The sequence below is a fragment of the Balaenoptera physalus genome, assembly GCF_965194825.1.
Source record: "Balaenoptera physalus genome assembly, chromosome: 2".
Taxonomy (NCBI): Eukaryota; Metazoa; Chordata; class Mammalia; order Artiodactyla; family Balaenopteridae; genus Balaenoptera; species Balaenoptera physalus.
This window is the reverse complement of record NC_138883.1, coordinates 10,658,453-10,683,853: the sequence shown is the minus strand read 5'-3', so window position 1 is coordinate 10,683,853 and position 25,401 is coordinate 10,658,453. Positions and strand designations below refer to the sequence as shown.

Here is a 25,401-nt window from a genome sequence, read left to right as displayed (position 1 = left end):
TTGAGAAGAATGTGTATTCTACTGTTGTTGGATGGAGTATTCTATAAATATTAATTAGATATTATTGGTTGATGCTGTTGTTGAGTTCTCTATCCTTGATTTTCTGTCTAGTTCCATCCGTTGTTGAGAGAGGGGTGTGGAAGTCTCCATCTACCTGCGTATTTGTCTAGACAACTTCTCCTTTTAGTACTGTCAGTTTTTTTTGTTTTTTTTTTTGCAGTTGTATCTGGTGTATACACATTTAGAATTGCTATGTTTTCGTGGTGGACTTCCTCTTTTATCATTATATAATGTCCTTGTCTGTCTCTGGTGATTTTCTTTACAATGAGGTCCACTTTATCTGACATTAATATGGTCACAGCTGCTTTCTTTTGATTTGTATTTCTGTGATATATCATTTTCTGTCCTTTACTTTGAACCTGCTGATACTGTTGTATTTGAAATTAGTTTCTTATGGCTGCATTTAGTTGAGTCATATTCTTTAATCCACTTTGCCAGTCCCTGTCTTTTAACTGATGTATTTAGATTTTTACATTTAATGTAACTATTGATATTTAGGGTCTTAAATCTGCCATTTAGTTTTTTGTTTTCTGCTTCTTTTTTTTCCATGAAATATTTTGTCTTCACATCTATGAGGTATTAGTGAACATGTTTTTTAACTAATTGCAAAGTTAGTGAACAAAAAATTCGGTGAATGAAATTCACTGAATTCATATTAAATATTCCTGACATCAGTTCATGCAGTGAGCTATCCATTCATCCATCCTTTTAAGAGACATTTACTAAACCTCTACTTTGGGCCAGGCATTGTCATATGAAACATTACTTTTTCAGATATTTCTCTTGTCTTTTAGTTCTTTAGTAGTGTATTTGTTTCCTGTGGTGCTGCAGTAAATTACCACAAACTGGATGGCTTAAAACAACAGAAATGTATTCTCTCACAGTTCTGGAAGTCAAGAGTCTGAAATCAGTATCAACTGAGTCGAAATCAAGGTGTCAGCAGGGCTCTAGGAGAGAATCTGTTTGTCTCTTCCAGCTTCTGGTGGTTGTCAGCATTCTCTGGCTTGTGGCAGCATCACTCCAGTCTCTGCTTTGTGGTCAAATTACCTCCTGTTCTGTCTTTTCCCCTGAATGTCTCTTTTAAGGACACTTGTTATTAGGTTTATAGCCTACTGGGATAATCCATGATGATCTCTTTATCTCAAGATCCTTTTTTAAAAAAATTTTATTATTTTTTTATACAGCAGGTTCTTATTAGTCATCCATTTTATACACATCAGTGTATACATGTCCATCCCAATTGCCCAATTCATCCCACCCCCACCCCCACCCTCTGCCGCTTTCCCCCCTTGGTGTCCATACGTTTGTTCTCTACATCTGTGTCTCTATTTCTGCCTTGCAAACTGGTTCATCTGTACCATTTTTCTAGATTCTACATATATGCGTTAATATACGATATTTGTTTTTGTCTTTCTGACTTACTTCACTCTGTATGACAGTCTCTAGGTCCATCCACATCTCTACAGATGACCCAGTTTCATTCCTTCTTATGGCTGAGTAATATTCCATTGTATATATGTACCACATCTTCTTTATCCATTCGTCTGTTGATGGGCATTTAGGTTGCTTCCATTACCTGGCTCTTGTAAATAGTGCTGCAGTGAACATTGGGGTGCATGTGCCTTTTTGAATTGTGGTTTTCTCTGGGTATATGCCCAGTAGTGGGATTGCTGGGTTGTATGGTAGTTCTATTTTTAGTTTTTTAAGGAACCTCCATACTGTTCTCCATAGTGGCTGTATCACTTCACACTCCCACCAACAGTGCAAGAGGGTTCCCTTTTCTCCACACCCTCTCCAGCATTTACTGTTTGTAGATTTTCTGATGATGTCCATTCTAACAGTGTGAGGTGATACCTCATTCTAGTTTTGATTTGCATTTCTCTTTAAGATCCTTTTTCAAATTAAGATAACATTCACAGTTTCCAGGATTAGGGTGTTGACATATTTTATGGGGGGGGCCACCATTCAATCCACTACAAGTAGTATCTTCTATGCAGTTTTAATTTCCCTCTTTTGATCTTCTCCTCACCTTGGCATGGGTCTCCTGTTTCCCTCCCTTCTCTTTTCCTTCTTGATTTTGTCTTTTAAAGTATTCACTTAGAGAGTAATGAGAATAGTGGAATGATTGTGCTGACCTGTATTTCACAGCCTACCATACTGCAGCAGGGAAAAAGCCTTTGTCACAGCAGTGCAGCTTCATTTAATCAGAATATGCTGCTTATTAACAGAACTTATAAAACTCTGAAGCAAATAAATATAATACTTTAAAAACTCTTTAGAAAACCATGTTAAGGTCTTATATACATATAATAAATAATTGCATTTGAAGAGTTAAGTAAAAATAATTTTATTTAAGATAAATAAATATTACGGCATCCGTAATTAACATTTAAATTGGTATCAGTTAACGATAGGTGGACTTTCCCTCTGAGGTGGTCACATTTACTAGCATCTCTTATATATATATATATTTCAAGTACTTGCACAACTTATGTTGGTTAGCTTATGTTTTAAAAACAAATAATTTTTTTGCATGGAAGTGGTTTCTTGGAAGAATCGGAACACTTTTTCTGAGGTATTTAGGCCACTAGAGTATCACAGATTATTTTGGTAAAGCCTTAGTGACCTAATGAATGTTCTGTTAAAAAGGTACCATATAAATATACCCTACTGACTTTTAAGAATATAGAATATATCATTAAGTTTCTGGTGACTCAATCTAGTGCAATAGGTAGTTTCATTGTCCTAGAAGAAAGTTGTATGATTCTGCTGTAGATTTTGTTGCTGTCCCTGCTGTTGTTATGATTATTAATATTTTACCATAATGAAATTTATCATTTATATTTTTATAAAGTATAGCAAACAGGCAGGTCACAGGAAAAAATAAGGTAGAATTTTAAAGTAACTAAATTTTAAAGTCTCAAAATTTTTAGACTTCAACAAGACGTGTGTGTGGATAGAGAACCTTGTTTTAGCATAAGCATAATTAATATCTTCATGCATTTGTTATAAGATTGACTTAAAGCCAGAAATTTCAGTTCTGGCTTTATTTGTATATCTAGATGATGTGTTTAAAGTTTAAAACTGTCAGAAGTCTGAGTGTTCGTTATTAAAAAGCAGTTGTTTTCAAGTTAATCCCTGCTTTTTATAATGTAAATTATAATTACAAATTTATAGTTACAAATTTTAAATTTGTGTTTTCTTTGTAAGTGCTGGTCAAGATATCCAAGGAACAAGCGTGATTGCGAATCTTCCATTTCTGATGCGACAGAACCCTACTGAGACACTTCGGAGAATCTTGCCAAAAGTCAGAGTAAGTTGCTGTGAAATAAGATTTGAATTCACCATTTTTTCCCAGTAGTACGTTGTCATTGTCAGGAGAAATTTTCAGAGCTTTTGATGGCTGATCTTTTGTACCTAATCCTTGAGTGGAGGAAGTATTATGATAAACATTTTGAATTATGTTGAAAATATTTAAGGAAATTAGCTGATGGAAATGGAGAAATCTAGATCTTAAACTATAAAGATTTCTTTCGTTAATCATTGTCTCAGTAGAGACATTATAATGTTTTCAGTAGCTCAAAAAAAATCTTAGTCTTATAAAATCATAGCTATCTTATTTGGTATTCTGTTGACTTAAATATATATTAATAGTGTTTCTAGAACATTGATAATATAGTTTAACTGATAGTCCTAATAATCACCGTGGTGCCTGCTAAAGATTGAATTGTGGCCATTGCAGTTTTAGTTTTATATTTAATTACTTCCTAAATTCCTTCAGAATTAGTTTTCCTGCTGTAAACAAAATATTTGATCTACTAGAACTTTCTTTTCTCTGACTGTTTAATATTTATTCATTATTAATATATAATATTAAATATTTAATACATGCTATTTATTATTTATTTGTACCATATGCAAAGTGCTGTTCTTTATGAGAACTTGAATGAACAGGACAGATGATGTCTTTGTGTCTTCAGGGAGCTTACACTACTAATGGGGTCAGGGAGGTTACCTACTAACGGGGATTCTGTTTGCTAATAGTGAGTTTTGTAGACTTTGCTTTGGCTTTCTGTTTGGTTTAACTTTTTTATAATTTTTAAATTAATTTATATGTGTTTAAAATACTGTAATTATTAGTGTGTCCTTGGGTTTTATTTTTAGGCATATATGGCATGTTTCCAGTGATGTAGATCAGGGATATACCATGTTATTTTTATAAGATGTTCACATTTCTATGCAGGCAATATGGATTTTTTTTTTTTTTTTTACTGATTACAGTTGTGAATTGAGAAGATGTTTATTTTAGTATCACGTGTGATTCAGAAGTGAATGAAGCTTTTTCATGTCTGTTTTTCCCAAATCATTCCATAATTTCAATGGAATTATGTCTACACAGTCTAGGTTTAATTTCACATTCAACTGAAGTGATATTAACTGACCTAAGCTTGTTAGCATGTCACCTGGGAGTACCAGTTAAACAGTAGTAGAAGGGAACAGGTGGTTAGGTCCTCTTAACTAAGGAGTTATTGTACATAAGCAAATTAAATTTAAAGCTAAAAATATTGAGCATGGTGTACACTCTGTGTTGAGCAGGCTAAATCCAGGCCACAGGCCGCATACTGCAAGTTAAAAGTTTCATAAAGCAAGAGTAAAAGATGAAGGATAGACAGTAGTGAGCTTTAGGAAGTCTCTAAATTATTTTGAAAAAAATCCTTTGCTAATGCGTTCACAATAAAGTTAACTAAATAATAACTCCTGAGAAATCTTAATTTCATGGGAATGTATAAAGAATATTATACACTCACATATAGAGCATATTAGTACAAAGAATCAAATGTCTCTGCAGAAACTATATAACTGAGTTACAGAGGGTAAGATTTTATTAAGCTTTTAAAGTTATTAAGTTTAATTCATAATACAGAAGATTAACTGAAGAAAGGGATGTAAAGAAAATGTATACTAATGAATATTTACTAAGACAATCTTCGTAGCAGCCATTTATTTAGGACTTATTTTGCCCTGTACTAAAAAAGGTAGAAAACAGCCCCAGATTAGATTCTATATCAGGAAGACATAAAGACTATGGAAAACAATTAAAGAACAAGCATAGGAGAGTATTTAATTGTGTGATTCTGATTTATGTAAAAATGCTGAAGAATTAAGCAAATGGGAAAGACTTCTTTATGGGGCAATAATAATGACTTTTATAGAGGGTTTAATATAAAATGTAGGCAGCTAAACATTTAAGCAACCCCACATCAAATTCTAAAACCTAAGAGCAAATCATTTAAAATCATAGTATTCAGATATTGTTAAGACTTGTTGGTACTCACAACACCTTCTTTAATTCTGCCTTGCTTCTGTGAGTGGTTACTTCCAAGTGATAGAAGTATGACAAAAATTGCACATAGCCACTTTATTCACTCTTGCCATGGCCATAATTTCTTAGCTAATTTTATAAAAAAAGCAATCTTGTGTCTCAAAATGAGCATTTAGTAATAACGGCCTTCTCATTCATTCATAAAAATTTACTGAGTACCTCCCGTGTGCCAGGCACTGTTCTAAGCACTGAGAAAACAGAGGTGAACAAAACAGAGAACTTACCCGCAAGGACGTTTCCAGAGGGGGAAACAGACATTAAACAAGTGAGTGAGTGTAAAGAACAGGATAAAGTGAGGGGGGCATTGGGGGAGCTGGGAGAGTGGGAGGATACTGACTGTGCTTTGGGAGGTCAAGGACACATCTTTGAGGAACTGAAAACTGAAGGGATAGGAGGAAACAGCCATTTGAGGAGTCAAGAATGAGTGGTCCAGGCAGAGAGAGCAGGAAGAGTTTGGTGGAACTGCAAGAGGTAAGCGTGGTTGGAGTCCAGTGGGTGGGGGTGGGTTGTGAATTGAAGAGAGGACAGTGACGGAGCATATGCAAGTGTTGCTCTTTCTTAGGACAGTGGAGAGCCACTGAAGACTTTAAGCAGGGCAGTGACTTATCCCAGGGACAGGCTACAATGATCATTTGCTAATTGTGTGGAGGGTGGATTGGAGCGGGAGCGGGAGTTGGGAAGCTGCAGCACGAGGGCGGCTAATTGGGACAATAGAGACTGGTGGATATATCCAAGATGCACTTATTGGGAGAGAATGAACTACATAATAGATCAGATGTGGAAAGCGAGGGATGACTTCCAGATTATTTCTGGCTTGAGCTTCCGTATGGTTCTGCTGGTTTTTGAGTGTCTTGGTTGATAATTTATTAAATCGATGGGGAAAAATAGTTTGAATACACTCTAATGCTAATCTTCAGTGAATGATTTATTTTTAGAGAATTTAAAGACATGAATAATAATTATTTTATGTAAGAAGTTAATCATTGCCCAGGTTCTTTTCACATTTATAACAGTAGTATTAGCAGCTTTTAGAACTCCTGCTGTACCTTATCTTTACCTTAAAGAACATCAGATAAAGTGATGGAGATATTTCTGGGCTTATGTATTATAAAAATTCACCAAACAAAATGTTTTTGATTTTGTTTTTGTTTCTGTTGTTTTCTTTGCATTTGCATTTTATCTTTACAATAATGAATTAACTGAAAAATGGTTTAAAAAATAGGTTGCTATTTTCACTGTTTTAGAGATGAAGGAATTTAAGGTTAAAAATAAAGTGGCAGAAAGAGAGGCAGGATTAGAACTGAGCTAACCCACAGTATTTCTTCAGTTTACTTTCTAAGTTATATCCAAAGTGGATGATGAAGGATAGTGCAGTTAGATCACTCATCTCAAGGTTAATTTAAATAAGAATCCAGTAAGGAAATATTTTGACCTCCAATTTAAATTCTCTATCTAATTCTAGATATGAGACACTTCTGAATATACAGTTGACCCTTGAACAGCACGGGTTTGAACTGCTTGGGCCCATCTGTGCTTGGACTTTTTCAATACATATGTACCATTGTACTACACGATCAGAAGTTGGTTGAATCTGTGGTTACGGAATCTGGGATACGGAGGGAGGGCCAACCGTAAAGTTATATGTGGATTTCCCACTGTGTGGAGGGTTGACGCCCCTAAACCACATTGTTCAAGGAACAACTGTCGTAGTTATATCTATTTTATATGATTTAATCCTAGGGTATCTTTTGAAAAAGAAAACAGGTTTTTTCTGTGGTCTTTATTGATTAAGTTTGAATTCTTTCCACAATATATTAAGTTGAATTAATATTGGATGTTAGATTTGACTTGAACTTCTGGTTGTCTAGAAATGAAAGAATTTGTTTTGTCAGGATAAATTTCTAAAATACTGTGGTCCTTTATAAAATGTAAAATAGTAATGATATAATTAACCATGTAATATCAGTGACTCCTTTATAAATGAAGTGCAAAAAAAAAGTCTCTACCTGTTGAGTTATTGAACCCTGTTATTGTTTTTTCACTTATTTTGGGAACCAAATAAGGTGTAAAATTGTCTATTAGAAAATGTGCAATGTCAGGAAGAGATAAAAATAACTGTAGGTCATTTATTGAGGTCTTACGATGTGTCAGGCACTGTACTCTGTCAAACATTTTACACATTTTTATCTCTTTGAATGCTCATGGCAGTTCTGTAAGGGTCACTTGATCGAGGAAGAAGCAACTTAGGTGAGTAACTTGCCCAAAGTCACGGTGCTAGCAAGTGGTATAATTAGGTTTGAATAGGGAGTCTGACTCCTGGGCTCTCTCTCTAAACTGCTATACAACCTCTTCATTAGCTCATCGTGACTGCAACAAATATGTAATATATAAGTTTAGTTCCTCAGCCTGAGTCATCTCTCATGTGGTTATTGCAAGAGGCCTCCTTACTGGACCTGTTGCTTCCCCTTTGCTCCCTGGAGCCCATTCAGCCAGAGAGATTGTTCATTTATTTATTTATTTAGGATCAATTTACACATTACTTTGATGAATAAAATTGTATACATTTAAAGTGTACAGTGTGATGATTTAATATACGTATACATCGTGAAATGCTTACCCCAATCAAATTAATTAATACCTCCATCATCTCACATAGTTAATTTTTTTCTTCAGTGAGATCTCTTAAAGATCTTTCAGAGAGATCAGTCATATCTTTTCTTCTTGAATGAAAACTACTAAAGTGGTGTGGTAGGCAGAACAGTGGCCTCCCAAAGATATCAGGTCCTAATCCCTGGAACCTGTAAATGTTACCTTATTTAGAAAAAGAGGTTTTGTAGATGTGGTTAAGGATCTTGAGACAGGGAGATTATCCTGGATTATCTGGGTGGGCCCTAAATGCCATCAGATGTATCCCTATAAGAGGAGAGCCCAGGGAGATTTGACCCAGACGTGGAGGAGAAGGCAGTGTGAAGACAGAGGCAGAGATTGCAGTGATGAGGCCACCAGCCAAGGAATGCCAGCAACTACCAGAAGTTGGAAGAGGCAAGTAACTGATTCTACCTAGTGCCTCTGGAGGGAGTGTGTCCTTGCCAACCCTTTGATTTTGGCTGAGTGATACTGATTTAGGACTGATGGCCTCCAGAACTGTGAGAGAATACATTTCTGTTGTTCTAAGCCACTCAGTTGGTGCTAATTTATTATACCAACCACAGGAAAGTAATACAAGTAACTTCCCATTTCAGATAGAGTAAAACTCCTTACCATGCCCTAAAATGACCCTGACTAGCTTTCTGACCTCATCACCTACCCTTCTTTTCTCTTTCTTCCATAAGGGCAGAAGGCTTGTCGGTCTGATTTATCACTGTATCCCCAGAATCTAGAAGAGTGCTTGGCAAAAATAGGCACTCAAAAATAATTTTAAAATGAGCATTGATTGAGCTTGATATTCTGAGACAGTAAGTGTCTACCTGAAAGACCAGTGACACTTGATCCACTAATGGCATTTTTGGATGAGAAGTAAAAACAGGATGTCAGTGGAGTGATATAATGCTGACTTACGTTTCTAGAGAGACCTTTTTTGGGGGAGGAGTGGGAGAAAGATATATAATAGGGAAAGGATAAAAGAGACATAATTCATCAATATGAAACTTAATCATTTGAGATCAGTAGATGTCTACGAATCTTTTGATTCTGAAAAGATTCATTAGTTCTACTTTTATTATATTGTAAGTTTTTCCCAATGTGATTATTTGAGCATTTTGTATCTACTGAATAGAGGTAGATTTTTAAAAGTTTATTTTTAAATTTTTATAGATAGCCTTTACTATGTAAATAAATACATTTGTTACTAAAAGCTTAACTTTACTTACTTTTTAAGGCCTATTTCAAGTGGCACAGATATGTGGATAACCAATAATAATAATGTGAGGAACGCTTCCTGTGGGCCAGGCCCTGTGCTCAGTGCTTTAGACACATCCTTTTAAACCTCTTACAACAACTCCACACCACGTATTTATTCTCATTTGACAGTTAAGAAAATCTAGGCTTAAAAAATTCAGCGTTTGACTATGATATTTTGTTGAAGCATACAATTATATAATTTATTCTTACAGTGCACCAAGAAAAAAAGAAATAGTCTTAACTAAAAGAATTAAAGAGCACAAACAGATGATACAAATTGCTTTTTCCTTTGGTTTGCAGTTCAAAAATAAAAGTACCTGTCTTCCTCACTCTAGGTGATGTTTTCTGAGATAAGTTAAAAGTTAAGTTCTGAAAAAAGCACAAGGATTTTGTAAAGGCAACACAGTTATACATAATAAGCAGAACATGATGTTCCAGAACATGATGTTCCATATTCCCTACAGGTCATAAAAAGCCCGCAGTAGAGTAGGACTCTACTGACAGGCTTAGCATTGAAGGCCACTCTGATGTGAAGTAAGGTGAAGAAGAAAGTGAAGTTATTCCTATAATGTCAGATTGATGGAGAAAAATCATCAGGGTCAGAATTGACCTTATGAGGAGTTTTTGTGGGATAAGAAGCATAAAATTGTGTAACTTATTCTTCCAGTTCACTAAGAAAAAAAGAAGTAGTATTAACCAAAAGAATTAGAGAGCATGGACAGATGGGATAAAATGACTCTTTCTTCTATGGTTTACAGCTCAAAAATAAAAATACATTGATCACAATGCATTTTGAAAATAATGTCTGTGTTATATCTTTTTATGTATGTCCATTTGTGTTTAAGGACAAAATAGAGTAACATCATTAATTATTAGACAATAATAGTAAATTCAGTGGAAACACTGGCTGCAAATATAGTTTTTTCTGGGCATTTATAAAAAGTTACATAAGCTAATATTCTTAATAGATCTAAAAATATTCCCTTTCAGTAAGCTAAATTCTAGTGGAGACCAGTGTTCTCACATGTGCTTCTTAGTCATTCAATCATGTGTTATTTTTATCCTGCCTACGATAAAAATGAGCTGGAACTTCTGAATTTCTTAATTAGAAAATCTTTTATTTCTGTGATAACGGGGCCACCATTATCACAGAAATATTTGAATATTGTTTCTGACTTTAGGCATTTGGATGATACAAAGGATAATTTATGGATATTTTAATTTACAATCCTTGCAAGACTCTAAAACAAAGAAGATATTCACATACTCCACTGGAATAAAGGTCTGAAATGTTTGATTTAAAACTGTATGGATTAGCTAGCCTTTTGGCAGTGTGGTGAAGCGGATAGCCTAGAAAATGTTCCCAAATCAGAACATCTAGAAACTCTAGATAAAGTACAATAAGCATTCTTTTAAATGTATGGTTAAGCTTATAAGAGAGTAAGGAATATTCAGGGCTCAGAAGCAAAACAATCAGTTCCACTTCTACTTAGGATATAGATGTGTGCAAGAAAACATCACTCCCATTCTAACAACAATGGCTTGTTCACAAAATTCACATCATCGTAACTTTTCTTGAGCCCGTCAGAAGTGGTCACAAAGCAATCAAGTGAACTGTATTCAGAAGAGCTCTCTGAGGAAAGATGGGACACAGAGACACTGACTTTTGACAAGAGTGTAAGAGGAAGACGTGGCCACCCCCAAAGAATTGTTAGAAAAAATCAGCTAAATTTTTGACAAGTTTTTAAAGATTGATCTGTGGGCTCGCATGTCAGTTTGGAATAACTCAGAGCTGCAGACACAAGGGAACTTTGCACTCACTTGTGAGCTCTTTTCCCCAGGCCTGCTTGCCTTGGCCGGGGTAGGAGACTGGAGAGGACCTCCTCTGGTGATGTAGGTGTGGTGATGATTGCTGCTGCGGAACAGGGGACACAGCACTGCCCACTTCCTCACAGTGACATGCACGGACATACAGGGAATTTCAGGAGCGGGTTGGGCACTATAAAAGAATCAAATGAAAATCCTAGAAATAAAAAAAGGATATCAGAGATGAAGCGTTTCTCCAACAGGGCCAACTGGGGAAAGAATCAGTGAACTTGAAGGGAGAAGTTATCTAAACTGAAACACAAAGATAAAAAAGAATGAAAAAATACAAGAGAGCATTCAGTGGCTTTGAGACAGTATAAAGTGGTATAATACACGTGCAATCAAAGTCTCAGAAAGAGAGAAGAGAGAAGAACTATTTGAAGAAATAATGGCCAAGACTTTTTTGAGATTAATTAATGACAACAAGCCAAAGACCCAAGAAGCTCGGAGGACCCCAAGCAAGGTAAATACACACACACCGTCCTCCTAGGCACATCGTGATCAAACTGCTGAAAATGAAAAATAAGAGACAGCCTTGGGAACAGCCAGAGACAAAAGAAACGTTAAATATAGAGGAACAAATGTGAGAATTAAGCAGCCTTATGGTCGGAAAATATGCAGGCTAGGGAGCAGTGGAATGTTGTATTAAAAGTACTGCAAGCAAAAGCAACAACAACAGCAAAAAAGGTCAGCAAGAAATCTGTACCCAGTGAAAATATCTTTCAAGGATGGAGGCAAGAAACTATTTTGTTTTTAGACAAACAAATCGAAAGAATTCATTGTACTAGACTTACACTACAAGAAATGGTGAGGGAGGTTCTTTAAGGCAGACGTAATATAATACCAGATGGAAATTGGATTTACATGAAGAAATGCAGAGCTCCAGAAGTGGTAAAAATTAGGGTAAATGTAAATGAAATAATAACAGTTCTACACAGATTCTTCCAGAAAATAGAGGATAAAGTAAGAACTTCACAAACGATTCTAGGAGGCCAGCATTATCCTGATACCCAAATAAGACATAGACATTACAAAAAAACTATAGATGCGTATCCCTTATGAACTTAGATGCAAACATCTTTTGAAAAATAGCAGATCAAATTCAGCAATATAAAAGGGCTAATACATCATGACCAATCAGGGTTTATCACAGTAACTTAGGGTTGGTTTAAAATTCAAAATCTAATCAATATAAGTCATCATATCAACAAACTAAAACAAAACAAAAACCAAAATGCCACCATCTGATCATCTCAGTATATTTAGGAAAAACATTTGACAAAACCCAACATCATTCCTGGGGAAAAAAACCCCAAACTTCAGCACACTAGGAATAGATAGGAACTTCCTCTGTGAAAAACCTGCAGGTAACATCGTACTTAAAGGTGAAAGACTGAATGTTTTCCCCTAGTATCAGGAACAAGCCAAGAGTGTACACTCCTTACTGCATTTGTTCAACACTGTGCTAGGTATTGTAACCAGTGCAGAAAGGCAACAGAAAGAAGTGAAAGGTATCCACATTTCAGAGAAAGAAATGAGGCTGCGTTTTTCTGTCAGATGACATTATCATCTATGTAGCAATCTACAAAAGAAAAATATTTAGAACTACTGAGTATGGAAAGGTTGCAGGATACAAGATAAATGTACGAATAAATTGTATTTCTACACACTAGCAATAAGCAATTGGAAATTGAAGTTTTTCTTAAACAGTTAAAGTATGTAATACTTAGGGATAAATCTGATAAATGTGTTAAGACCTGTATACTGAAAACTATAGAACATTGCTGAGAGAAATAATAAAAGAACTAAGTGAATGGAGATACACCACGTTCATGGATCAGAAGATTCAATATTATTATGTCAGTTCTTCTCAGATAAATCTATATATTTAATGCAAAATAATAATTCCAGCAGGTTAGGGTTTTTTTCTGTTGTAGAAAGTAAGTGAATTCTCAAATTCATATGAAAATTCAAAGGGCTTAGAATAGCCAAAACAATTTTGAAAAAGAGAAAGTTAGAAGACTTCTATTACCTGATTTTGAGACATAATATACAGCATAGCAATTAAGACTATGAATACTGGTATAAAGACAAATCAGTGGGACATACGGAGAGATTTTTAAAAAGCCCATAGATATGTTCCCAGTTGATTTTAACACAGGTACAAAGGCAATTCATTGCAGAGAGGATAGTCCTTTCAACAAATAGGGCTGGGTCAGTTGAGAAAAAAGTCCATACTTTGTACCGTATACAGAAGTTAACCCCAAATAGATCATAAACTTGAGTGTTAAAAACTAAAATCGTAAAAACTTCTAGAAGAAAACATAAGACTAAATCTTCGTGACCTTGGGTTACACAAAGATTTCTTTATATATTGATACTAAAAGCATGATCCATAGAAGAAAAATTTGATAAATTTGATTTCATGAAAGTGTAAAGCTTTTGCTCTTCAGAAGGCATTTAAGAGAATGAAAAAATAAGTCATGGAATGGGAGAAAATATAAATCACATGCATGATAAAGCATATGTGTTCAGAATACACAAAGAACTCTCAAGACTCAGTAATAAAACAACCCAATTTAAAAAAGGGCAAGAAATTTAAACTGATACTTCACCAAAGATTTGTGGATAGCCAATAAACGAAAGATGTTCAGTATCATTAGTCATTAGATAAATGCAAATAAATTTATACACCTGTTAGAATATATGTACTAACAAAACCCTGATAATAATAAGTATAGGCAAGAATGTGGAGCAACTCAAACTCTCATACACTGTTGGTGGAAATGTATCAATAAAATTGTACAATCACTTAGGGAAACAGTTTGGCAGTTTCTCAGAAATTTAAACATACACCTACTGAATCACTCAACCACTTCACTTCTAAGGATTAAGAGAAAGTAAAGCAAGTGTTTATATAAAGACTTGTATATAATTGTAATAATAATTACAATTGTAATTATTGCAGTAATATCATTGCAACTCTATTTGTAATAGTCGAAATGAAAAATAATCCACATGGCCATCAACAGGTGAATGGATAAACAAATTGTGGTATATCCATATAATATACCACAAACTAATGTTTATATATTCTGAATCCAAGTCCTTTGTTGGTTATGTATTGAAATATCTTCTTCCACTCTGTGGTTTATCCTAATGTTTTAGATTAATTTTGTAAACAACATGTTTGGGTTTTATTTTTTATCCAATCTGACTCTGTTTTAATTAGAACATTTCATCCATTTACTTTTTTTTTTTTTTAAGTTTTAATTTTATTTATTTATTTATTTATTTTTGGCTGTGTTGGGTCCTCGTTTCTGTGCAAGGGCTTTCTCTAGTTGTGGCAAGTGGGGGCCACTCTTCATCGCGGTGCGCGGGCCTCTCATTATCGTGGCCTCTCTTGTTGCAGAGGACAGGCTCCAGACGCGCAGGCTCAGTAATTGTGGCTCACGGGCCTAGTTGCTCCGCGGCATGTGGGATCTTCCCAGACCAAGGCTCAAACCCGTGTGCCCTGCATTGGCAGGCAGATTCTCAACCACTGCGCCACCAGGGAAGCCCCCCATCCATTTACTTTTAATTGCATATATTATCTTACTATTTATTTGTTTTTTCTGTTTGGTGTTCTTTTTTTGTCAATTATTTCCTTTTTATGAATTAATGAAGTGGTTTTATTACTTTATTTTCCACCCCCTCGCATTAGCTTGGAACTCTCTTTTACTTTGTTAGTGACCTCTGGGATTATAACAAAGACACATTACCGAAGTTTAATGTTCATTGGTATTTTTACCTTCTTTCTGATAATATAAGAGCTCTTATTTTTCTGTTATTGTTGTCAGATATTTTAATTATTTATGTATTTCAAGACTCACAGTTATTACTGTTTTATATAATCAATATTTATTTAGATTTACCCACATATTTGTCATTTTTTGTTGCCTGTAGTGTTTTCATTTGGAATCATTTTTCTTCTGCCTGAAGAAAAATACCCCTTAGTATTTCCTTTAGTACAAATCTGCTAGTGACAAATTCTCTTTTTCTTTTTTGGCCTGAAAATGTATTTCACATTCAGTTTTTTAAATTAATTTTTTATTGTAATACAGTTGATTTACAATGTTGTGTTAACTTCTGCTATACAGCAAAGTGAGTCAGTTATACATATACATATATCCACTCTTTTTTAGATTCTGTTCCCATATAGGTCATTACAGAATATTGAATAGAGTTCCATGTGCTATACTGTAGGTTCTTATTAATTACCTATTTTATATATAGTATTGTGTATATTTCAATCCCAATTTATCCCTTTCCCCGTTAGTAACCATAAATTTGTTTTCTACAAATTTTCTACAGATTTTCTACAAAATCTGTGACTCAATTTGTTTTGTAAATGGGTTCATTTGTACCATTTTTCTAGATTCCACATATAAGCAATATCATATGATATTTGCCTTTCTGTGTCTGACTTACTTCACTCAGTGTGACAATCTCTAGGTCCATGCATGTCACTGCAAATGGCATTATTTCGTTCTTTTTATGGCTGAGTAATATTCCATTGTATATGTGTACCCCATCTTCTTTATCCATTCCTCGGTTGATGGGCATTTAGGTTGCTTCCATGACCTGGCTATTGTAAATAGTGCTGCAGTGAACATTGGGGTGCATGTATCCTTTCAAATTATGGTTTTCTCCAGATATATGCCCAGGAGTGGGATTACTGGATCATGTGGTAGCTCTATTTTTAGTTTTTAAAGGAATCTCCATACTGTTCTCCATAGTGGCTGTACCGATTTACCTTCCCACCAACAGTGTAGGAGGGTTCCCTTTTCTCCACACCCTCTCCAGCATTTATTGTTTATAGATTTTTTGATGATGGCCATTCTGACTGGTGTGAGGTGATACCTCATTGTAGTTTTGATTTGCATTTCTCTAATAATTAGTGATGTTGAGCATCTCTTCTTGTGCCTCTTGGCCATCTGTATGTCTTCTTTGGAGAAATGTCTATCTAGATCTTCAGCTCATTTTTTTTTTTTTTTTTTTTTTTAAATATTCGCTTTCTTTTTTTTTTTTTTTTATAATGTAGTATTAACGTGGTGTCTTTATTTATTTATTTATTTATTTATTTATTTATTTATTTTTGGCTGTGTTGGGTCTTCGTTTCTGTGCGAGGGCTTTCTCTAGTTGCGGCAAGTGGGGGCCACTCCTCATCGCGGCGCGCGGGCCTCTCACCATCGCGGCCTCTCCTGTTGCGGAGCACAGGCTCCAGACGCGCAGGCTCAGCAGTTGTGGCTCACGGGCCCAGTTGCTCCGCGGCACGTGGGATCCTCCCAGGCCAGGGCTCGAACCCGTGTCCCCTGCATTGGCAGGCAGATTCTCAACCACTGCGCCACCAGGGAAGCCCTTCAGCTCATTTTTTGATTGGGCTGTTTGTAAATAGATGTTTTATGAACAAGGTTTTGCCCTATCTATATGGAGGTTTCTTTCTAGCATATGTATGGCTTCTTGAATCTGTGGCTTACTTTGTCAGTTTTGGAAAATTCTCAGACATTATCTTTTAAAATAATGCTCTGCTTAATCTTTTCTCTCCTTCGAGGACTGCAATTTCACATATATTTGACCTTTTCATAGTATCTTCTATGTCTTTTATCTTCTTTTCCATCCTTTTCTCTTTGTGATTCATTCTGAGTGTTATCTTGGCCCATGTTTCAGTTCACTAATTCATCTGTGTCTAAGCTGCTTTTGATTATTGTATTTTTCTGGTCTGGAATTTCTATTTAGCTCTTGAAAAATTCTGCCATATCCTTTTTAAAAAGTATCTTTGGGGCTTTCCTGGTGGCACAGTGGTTGAGAATCTGCCTGCTAATGCAGGGGACACGGGTTTGAGCCCTGGTCTGGGAGGATCCCACATGCCGCAGAGCAGCTAGGCCCGTGAGCCACAACTACTGAGCCTGCGCGTCTGGAGCCTGTGCTCCGCAACAAGCGAGGCCGCGATAGTGAAAGGCCCGCACACCGCGATGAAGAGTGGCCCCCGCTTGCCGCAACTGGAGAAAGCCCTTGCACAGAAATGAAGACCCAACACAGCCATAAAAAAAAAAAAAAAAAAAAAAGTATCTTTGATTTTTCTGTCAAAATTCTCAATTGTATCTTTTATTCTTTTGAACCAGGTATGTATCAGATAGCACCAATACCTGGGGCTCCTTTTGGTACTTTTCTATTTCCTTTTGCATCTGATGGTTCTCATTCATATTATCTCTTTGTGTGCCTGGATATTATTGATTGTGTGCTTGATCTTGTCTTTGACAAATTTTTCATAGAAGTAGTTTGAGACCTAGGGTAATATCTTCCTCTAGAAAGGAATATGTTTTCTTCTGACAGCCACTTAACTGCACTAGCAATAAAGTCTCACTTAATCCAGTTTCATGCATCAGATGACTTGAAACTGGGTTATTCTCTCTGCAAAGGCTGGGCTATGTTATTTTTGTTTTTAATTTTTAAATTTTATTTTTTTATACAACAGGTTCCTATTAGTTATCCATTTTATACATATTAGCATATATATGTCAATCCCCATCTCCCAATTCATCACATCACCACCCCCCATCCATGCCACTTTCCCCCCTTGGTGTCCATATGTTTGTTCTCTACATCTTTGTCTCTGTTTCTGCCCTGCAAACTGGTTCATCTGTACCATTTTTCTAGGTTCACACATATGCATTAATATACGATATTTGTTTTTCTCTTTCTGACTTACATCACTCTGTATGACAGTCTCTAGATCCATCCAAGTCTCTACAAATGACCCAATCTTATTCCTTTTTATGGCTGAGTAATATTCCATTGTATGTATGTACCACATCTTTATCCATTCATCTGTTGATGGGCATTTAGGTTGCTTCCATGACCTGGCTATTGTGAATAGTGCTGCAGTGATCATTGGGATGCATGTGTCTTTTTGAATTGTGGTTTTCTCTGGGTATATGCCCAGTACTGGGATTGCTGGGTCATATGGTAGTTCGATTTTTAGTTTTTTAAGGAACCTCCATGCTGTTCTCCATAGTGGCTGTATCAGTTTACATTCCCACCAACAGTGCAAGAGAGTTCCCTTTTCTCCACACCCTCTCCAGCATTTATTGTTTGTAGATTTTCTGATGATGCCCATTCTAACTGGTGTGAGGTGATACCTCATTGTAGTTTTGATTTGCATTTGTCTAATAATTAGTGATGTTGAGCAGCTTTTCATGTGCTTCTTGGCCATCTGTATGTCTTCTTTGGAGAAATGTCTATTTAGGTCTTCTGCCCATTTTTGGATTGGGTTGTTTTTTTAATATTGAGCTGCATGAGCTGTTTATATATTTTGGAGATTAATCCTTTGTCCATTGATTCATTTGCAAATGTTTTCTCCCATTCTGAGGGTTGTCTTTTCGTCTTGTTTGTAGTTTCCTTTGCTTTGCAAAAGCTTTTAAGTTTCATTAGGTCCCATTTGTTTATTTTTGTTTTTATTTCCATTACTCTAGAAGGTGGATCAAAAAAGTTCTTGCTGTGATTTATGTCAGAGAGTGTTCTTCCTATGTTTCCTCTAAGAGTTTTATAGTGTCCAGTCTTACATTTAGGTCTCTAATCCATTTTGAGTTTATTTTTGTGTATGGTGTTAGGGCGTGTTCTAATTTCATTCTTTTACATGTAGCTGTCCAGTTTTCCCAACACCACTTATTGAAGAGACTGTCTTTCTCCGTTGTATATCCTTGCCTCCTTTGTCATAGATTAGTTGACCATAGGTGCCTGGGTTTATCTCTGGGTTTTCTATCCTGTTCCATTGATCTGCATTTCTGTGTTTGTGCCAGTACCATATTGTCTTGATTACTATAGCTTTGTAGTATAGTCTGAAGTCAGGGAGTCTGATTCCTCCAGCTCCATTTTTTTCCCTCAAGACTGCTTTAGTTTTTTCGGGGTCTTTTGTGTCCCCATACAAATTTTAAGATTTATTATTCTAGTTCTGTAAAAAATGCCATTGGTAATTTGATAAGGATTGCATTGAATCTGTAAATTGCTTTGGGTAGTATAGTCATTTTCACAACATTGATTCTTCCAATCCAAGAACATGGTATATCTCTCCATCTGTTTGTATCATCTTTAATTTCTTTCATCAGTGTCTTATAGTTTTCTGAGTACAGTTCTTTTGTCTCCCTAGGTAGGTTTATTCCTAGGTATTTTATTCTTTTTGTTGCAATGGTAAATGGAAGTGTTTCCTGAATTTCTCTTTCAGATTTTTCATCATTAGTATAAAGGAATGTAAGAGATTTCTGTGCATTAGTTTTGTATCCTGCTACTTTACCAGCTTCATTGATTAGCTCTAGTAGTTTTCTGGTGGCATGTTTAGGATCCTCTATGTAGAGTATCATGTCATCTGCAAACAGTGACAGTTTTACTTCTTTTCCAATTTGTATTCCTTTTATTTCTTTTTCTTCTCTGATTGCCATGGCTATGACTTCCAAAACTGTGTTAAATAGTAGTGGTGAGAGTGGACATCCTTGTCTTGTTCCTGATCTTAGAGGAAATGCTTTCAGTTTTTCACCATTGAGAATGATGTTTGCTGTGGGTTTGTCGTATATGGCCTTTATTATGTTGAGGTACTTTCCCTCTATGCCCACTTTCTAGAGAGTTTTTATCATAAATGGGTGTTGAATTTTGTCAAAAGCTTTTTCTGCATCTATTGAGATGATCATATGGTTTTTATTCTTCAATTTGTTAAAGTGGTGTATCACACTGATTGATTTGCATATATTGAAGAATCCTTGCATCCCTGGGATAGATCCCACTTGATCATGGTGTATGATCCTTTTAATGTGTTGTTGGATTCTGTTTGCTAGTATCTTGTTGAGGATTTTTGCATCTATATTCATCAGTGATATTGGTCTGTAATTTTCTTTTTTAGTAGTATCTTTGTCTGGTTTTGGTATCAGGGTGATGGTGGCCTCATAGAATGAGTTTAGGGGTGTTCCTTCCTCTGCAGTTTTTTGGAAGAGTTTGAGAAGGATGGGTGTTAACTTTTCTCTTAATGTTTGATAGAATTCACCTGTGAAGCCATCTGGTCCTGGACTTTTGTTTGTTGGAAGATTTTTAATCACAGTTTCAATTTCATTACTTGTGATTGATCTGTTCATATTTTCTATTTCTTCCTGCTTCAGTCTTGGAAGCTTATACCTTTCTAAGAATTTGTCCATTTCTTCCAGGTTGTCCATTTTATTGGCATAAAGTTGCTTGTAGTAGTTGCTTAGGATACTTTGTATTTCTGCGGTGTCCATTGTAACTTTTCCTTTTTCATTTCTAATTTTATCGATTTGAGTCCTCTCCCTTTTTTTCTTGATGAGTCTGGCTAATGGTTTATCAATTTTGTTTATCTTCTCAAAGAACCAGCTTTTAGTTTTATTGATCTTTGCTATTCTTTTCTTTGTTTCTATTTCATTTATTTCTGCTCTGATCTTTATGATTTCTTTCCTTCTACTAACTTTGGGTTTTGTTTGTTCTTCTTTCTCTAGTTTCTTTAAGTGTAAGGTTAGATTGTTTATTTGAGATGTTTGTTGTTTCTTGAGGTAGGCTTGTATTGCTATAAGCTTCCCTCTTAGAACTGCTTTTGCTGCATCCCATAGGTTTTGGATTGTCATGTTTTCATTGTAATTTGTCTCTAGGTGTTTTTTGATTTCCTCTTTGATTTCTTCAGTGATCTCTTGGTTATTTAGTAACGTATTGTTTAGCCTCCATGTGTTTGTGTTTCTTACATTTTTTTTCCTGTAATTGATTTCTAATCTCATAGAGTTGTGGATGGAAAAGATGCTTGATATGATTTCAATTTTCTTAAATTTACCAAAGCTTGATTTGTGACCCAAGATGTGATCTATCCTGGAGAATGTTCCATGTGCACTTGAGAAGAAAGTGTAATCTGCTGTTTTTGGATGGAATGTCCTCTAAGTATCAATTAAATCTATCTGGTCTATTGTGTCATTTAAATCTTGTGTTTCCTTATTAATTTTCTGTCTGGATGATCTGTCCATGGGTGTAAGTGAGGTGTTAAAGTCCCCCAGTATTATTGTGTTACTGTTGATTTCCTCTTTTATAGCTGTTAGCAGTTGCCTTATGTATTGAGGTGCTCCTGTGTTGGGTGCATATATATTTATAATTGTTATATCTTCTTCTTGAATTGATCCCTTGATCCTTATGTAGTGTGCTTCCTTGTCTCTTGTGACATTCTTTATTTTAAAGTCTATTTTATCTGATATCAGTATTGCCACTCCAGCTTTCTTTTGCTTTACATTTGCATGGAATATCTTTTTCCATCCCCTCACTTTCAGTCTGTATGTGTCCCTAGGTCTGAAGTGGGTCTATTGTAGACAGCATATATATGGGTCTTGTTTTTGTATCCATTCAGCAAGCCTGTGTCTTTTGGTTGGAGCATTTAATCCATTCACATTTAAGGTAATTATTGATATGTATGTTCCTTACCGTTTTCTTAATTGTTATGGGTTTGCTTTTGTAGGTCCTTTTCTTCCCTTGTGTTTCCCACTTAGAGAAGTTCCTTTAGCATTTGTTATAGAGCTGTTTGATGGTGCTGAATTCCCTTAGCTTTTGCTTGTTTGTAAAGCTTTTGATTTCTCCACTGAATCTGAATGAGATCCTTGCTGGGTAGAGTAATCTTGGTTGTAGGTCTTTCCTTTAATCACTTTACAAGCCCTTCTGGCTTGTAGAGTTTCTGCTGAGAAATCAGCTGTTAATGTTATGGGAGTTCCCTTGTATGTTATTTGTCATTTTTCCCTTGTTGCTTTCAGTAACTTTTCTTTGTCTTTAATTTTTGTCAGTTTGATTACTAGGTGTCTCGGCGTGTTTCTCCTTGGGTTTATCATGCCTGGGACTCTCTGCGCTTCCTGCACTTGGGTGGCTGTTTCCTTTCCCATGTTAGGGAAGTTTTCGACTATAATCTCTTCAAATATTTTCTCAGGTCCTTTCTCTCTCTCTTCTCCTTCTGGGACCCCTATAATGCGAATGTTGTTGCGTTTAATGTTGTCCCAGAGGTCTCTTAGGTTGTCTTCATTTCTTTTCATTTTTTTTTCTTTATTCTGCGGCAGTGAATGCCACCATTCTGTCTTCCGAGTCACTTATCCATTCTTCTGCCTCAGTTATTCTGCTATTGATTCCTTCTAGTGTATTTTTCATTTCAGTTATTGTATTGTTCATCTCTGTTTGTTTGTTCTTTAATTCTTTGAGGTGTTTGTTCTTTAATTCTTCTAGGTCTTTGTTAAACATTTCTTGCGTCTTCTCGATCTTTGCCTCCATTCTTTTTTGAAGGTCGTTGATCATCTTCACTATCCTTATTCTGAATTCTTTTTCTGGAAGGTTGCCTATCTCCACTTCATTTAGTTGTTTTTCTGGGCTTTTGTCTTGTTCCTTCCTCTGGTACATAGCCGTCTGCCTTTTCATCTTGTCTATCTTTCTGTGAATATGGTTTTTGTTTCACAGGGTGCAGGATTGTAGTTCTTGCTTCTGCTGTCTGCCCTCTGGTGGATGAGGCTATCTGAGAGGCTTGTGCAAGTTTCCTGATGGGAGGGACTGGTGGTGGGTAGAGCTGGGTGTTGCTCTGGTGGGCAGAGCTCAGTAAGCCTTTAATATGCTTGTCTGCTGATGGGTGGGGCTGGGCTCCCTCCCTGTTGGTTGTTTCGCCTGAGGCGACCCAACCCTGAAGCCTACCTGGGCTCTTTGGTGGGGCTAATGGCGGACTGTGGGAGGGCTCACGCCAAGCAGTACTTCCCAGAACTTCTGCTGCCAGTGTCCTTGTCCTCACGGTGAGCCAGAGCCACCCCCTGCCTCTGCAGGAGACCCTCCTACACTAGCAGGTAGGTCTGGTTCAGTCTCCTGTGGGGTCAATGCTTCTTCCCCTGGGTCCCGATGCACACAGTACTTTGTGTGTGCCCTCCAAGAGTGGAGTCTCTGTTTCCCCCAGTCCTATCGAAGTCCTGCAATCAAATCCCCCTAACCTTCAAAGTCTGATTCTGTAGGAATTCTTCCTCCCGTTGCCGAACCCCCAGGTTGGGAAGCCTGACGTGGGGCTCAGAACCTTCATTCCAGTGGGTGGACTTCTGTGTTATAATTGTTCTCCAGTATGTAAGTCGCCCACCCAGCAGTTATGGGATTTGGTTTTATTGTGATTGCGCCCCTCCTACCGTCTCATTGTGGCTTCTCCTTTGTCTTTGGATGTGGGGTATCTTTTTTTGTGAGTTCCAGTGTCTTCCTGTCGATGATTGTTCAGCAGTTAGTTGTCATTCTGGTGCTCTCACAGGAGGGAGTGAGCGCACGTCCTTCTACTCCGCCATCTTGAACTAATCTCTGGGCTACTTTAGGATTACCCTTGTCTTATCTGGGGGGGCTTACCAGTGCCTCTGTAAGGCTGTCAGAAAGGCTGCTTAAGTTTTCAGCCTCTCAGGAGCCTTTTCTAGAATCAGCAGATGCTTCCAGGGGAAAACCAGGCCCCAAATTACATGCTTACCTTTCTGGATTTCCATTGTCTCTTAGATCTTGGATGCGAAATTTTTTCACTACCTTGTTAGTTTCCATATGCCTTTGTGCAGATGATTATTACATTTTGTCCAGCTTTTTAAATTATCCTCATCATAAGAGCTGATTAGAATTACCTACTCTTCTGTTACTGAAAGAGGAAGTTCCCTTTCCTTTTTTTTTTCCTTCTTGATTTAATCTCAGAACAATATTAATCCCAAATAATTTCTTTTTATATACTTGCATATACTCTGTCATCACCTCTACCCCTACACAGATCAATTGATTGTTTTCTAATGATGTGTTAGGAATAGTCCAGAACCTAAAATTAAATATTCTGCCAAAACACTTGTGATGGATCTCTTTTTTAAACTTTGAGTTCTTCAACACCCTTTTTTTTTATTGGGATGAAATTGTTTTGCAGTAGCAGATCTCCACTTTTGGTCTATATTTGCTCTGTAGGCAGTCTTATCCACACACCCTTGGCTTTAAATATCATCTATATAAATTTTATCTATTCTATATTAATTCTTATTTATAGCAGATCTTTTCAGAGTATCAGAACTGTATATACAATTCCCTGTTTGTACTCTCTCCTCGGATGCCTCAAAGTCACCTCAAAGTTAACGAGTCCAAAACTGAGCCCCTGCTATTTCCTCTCGACATCTGGGCTCCCTCCAGAGTCCCCTATCCTAATGGGTAACCTTCTTATCCACCTGGCTTTCAAGCCAGGATGTGGGGAGTCATCCTTGATACCACCTGTCTTTTACTACTTGTTTATAGAATCCTGTTTATTTTATGTTTTAAATATTGAGTCCACGCACCTCTCTCCAGCAATACTACCTCTACCCTAGTCCAAACTATTATGAGGGTTCAAGTGATCCTCACCCACTACCTCCCTCCCTTTCCATCCTCCCTCCTTTCTAATCCTTTTCAACTTTATAATCAGCATGCTATTTCAAAGCATTTAAAACTACAATTTGAATATTCTGTTGCTTAATGCATCTAAGGCCCTATGTAATTTGGGCTCTGTCTGTTTCACTAGCCTCTGCCCCATCCCCTTCACTATTTGCTCCAGGCACACTGACCTTCTCTCAGCTCCTGGAATCTACCATCCTCCTCCTCACTCCTCAGTGCTGGGAATGCTTGCCTTCCTACTCCTCTTGCTTTCCTGCCTTCCTTTATCCTAGCTTTTGTCTAGTTATCTCTTTCTCTTCACAAGGTCAGTTGTCACTTCTCAGTGATCCCCTTTCCTCAGAGGAGATTAGTTCACCCAGCAGATGCTCTATGGCACCTTGTACTTCCTATCCTTAGATTTTACCACACTTTTAATTACAGGATGAACAGGTACATTGTTAGCCCTGCTCATTGCTAAGTCTCCAGCTCCTAGCACAGTGCCTTGAATGTAACTAAATGGTTATTTGTTCAATATTTGAATGTATATAATCAATAGCAGTCCCTCAAAGGTAGGGAACCATGTCTTTGACTTTTCTCCAGTTTCCCAGAATACTTAGTATGATGTTGGTACTTAATAAATAGCTGAGAATGAAATTAAAATTATATTATCAGAATTAGATTTTCATTGGGCTACATTAGAGAGAGATTAGGATAGAAGGGAAAAGTACTGTGACTGACTAGAAAGAAAAGAAAGC

At 36.5% G+C, this 25,401-nt stretch overlaps 1 protein-coding gene across 8 annotated transcripts in view; it reads left to right on the top strand.

Annotated features, from left to right (window-relative positions):
• PPP4R4 (protein phosphatase 4 regulatory subunit 4) overlaps positions 1 to 25,401 on the top strand; it is a 116,790-nt gene that overhangs the window by 33,512 nt on the left and 57,877 nt on the right. For all 8 annotated transcript variants that reach the window (XM_082449192.1, XM_082449191.1, XM_082449190.1 and 5 more), the window contains one exon: positions 3,271 to 3,373. In XM_082449192.1, coding sequence (XP_082305318.1) covers positions 3,271 to 3,373 — 103 coding nt within the window. The remainder of the gene's footprint in view (positions 1 to 3,270; positions 3,374 to 25,401) is intronic.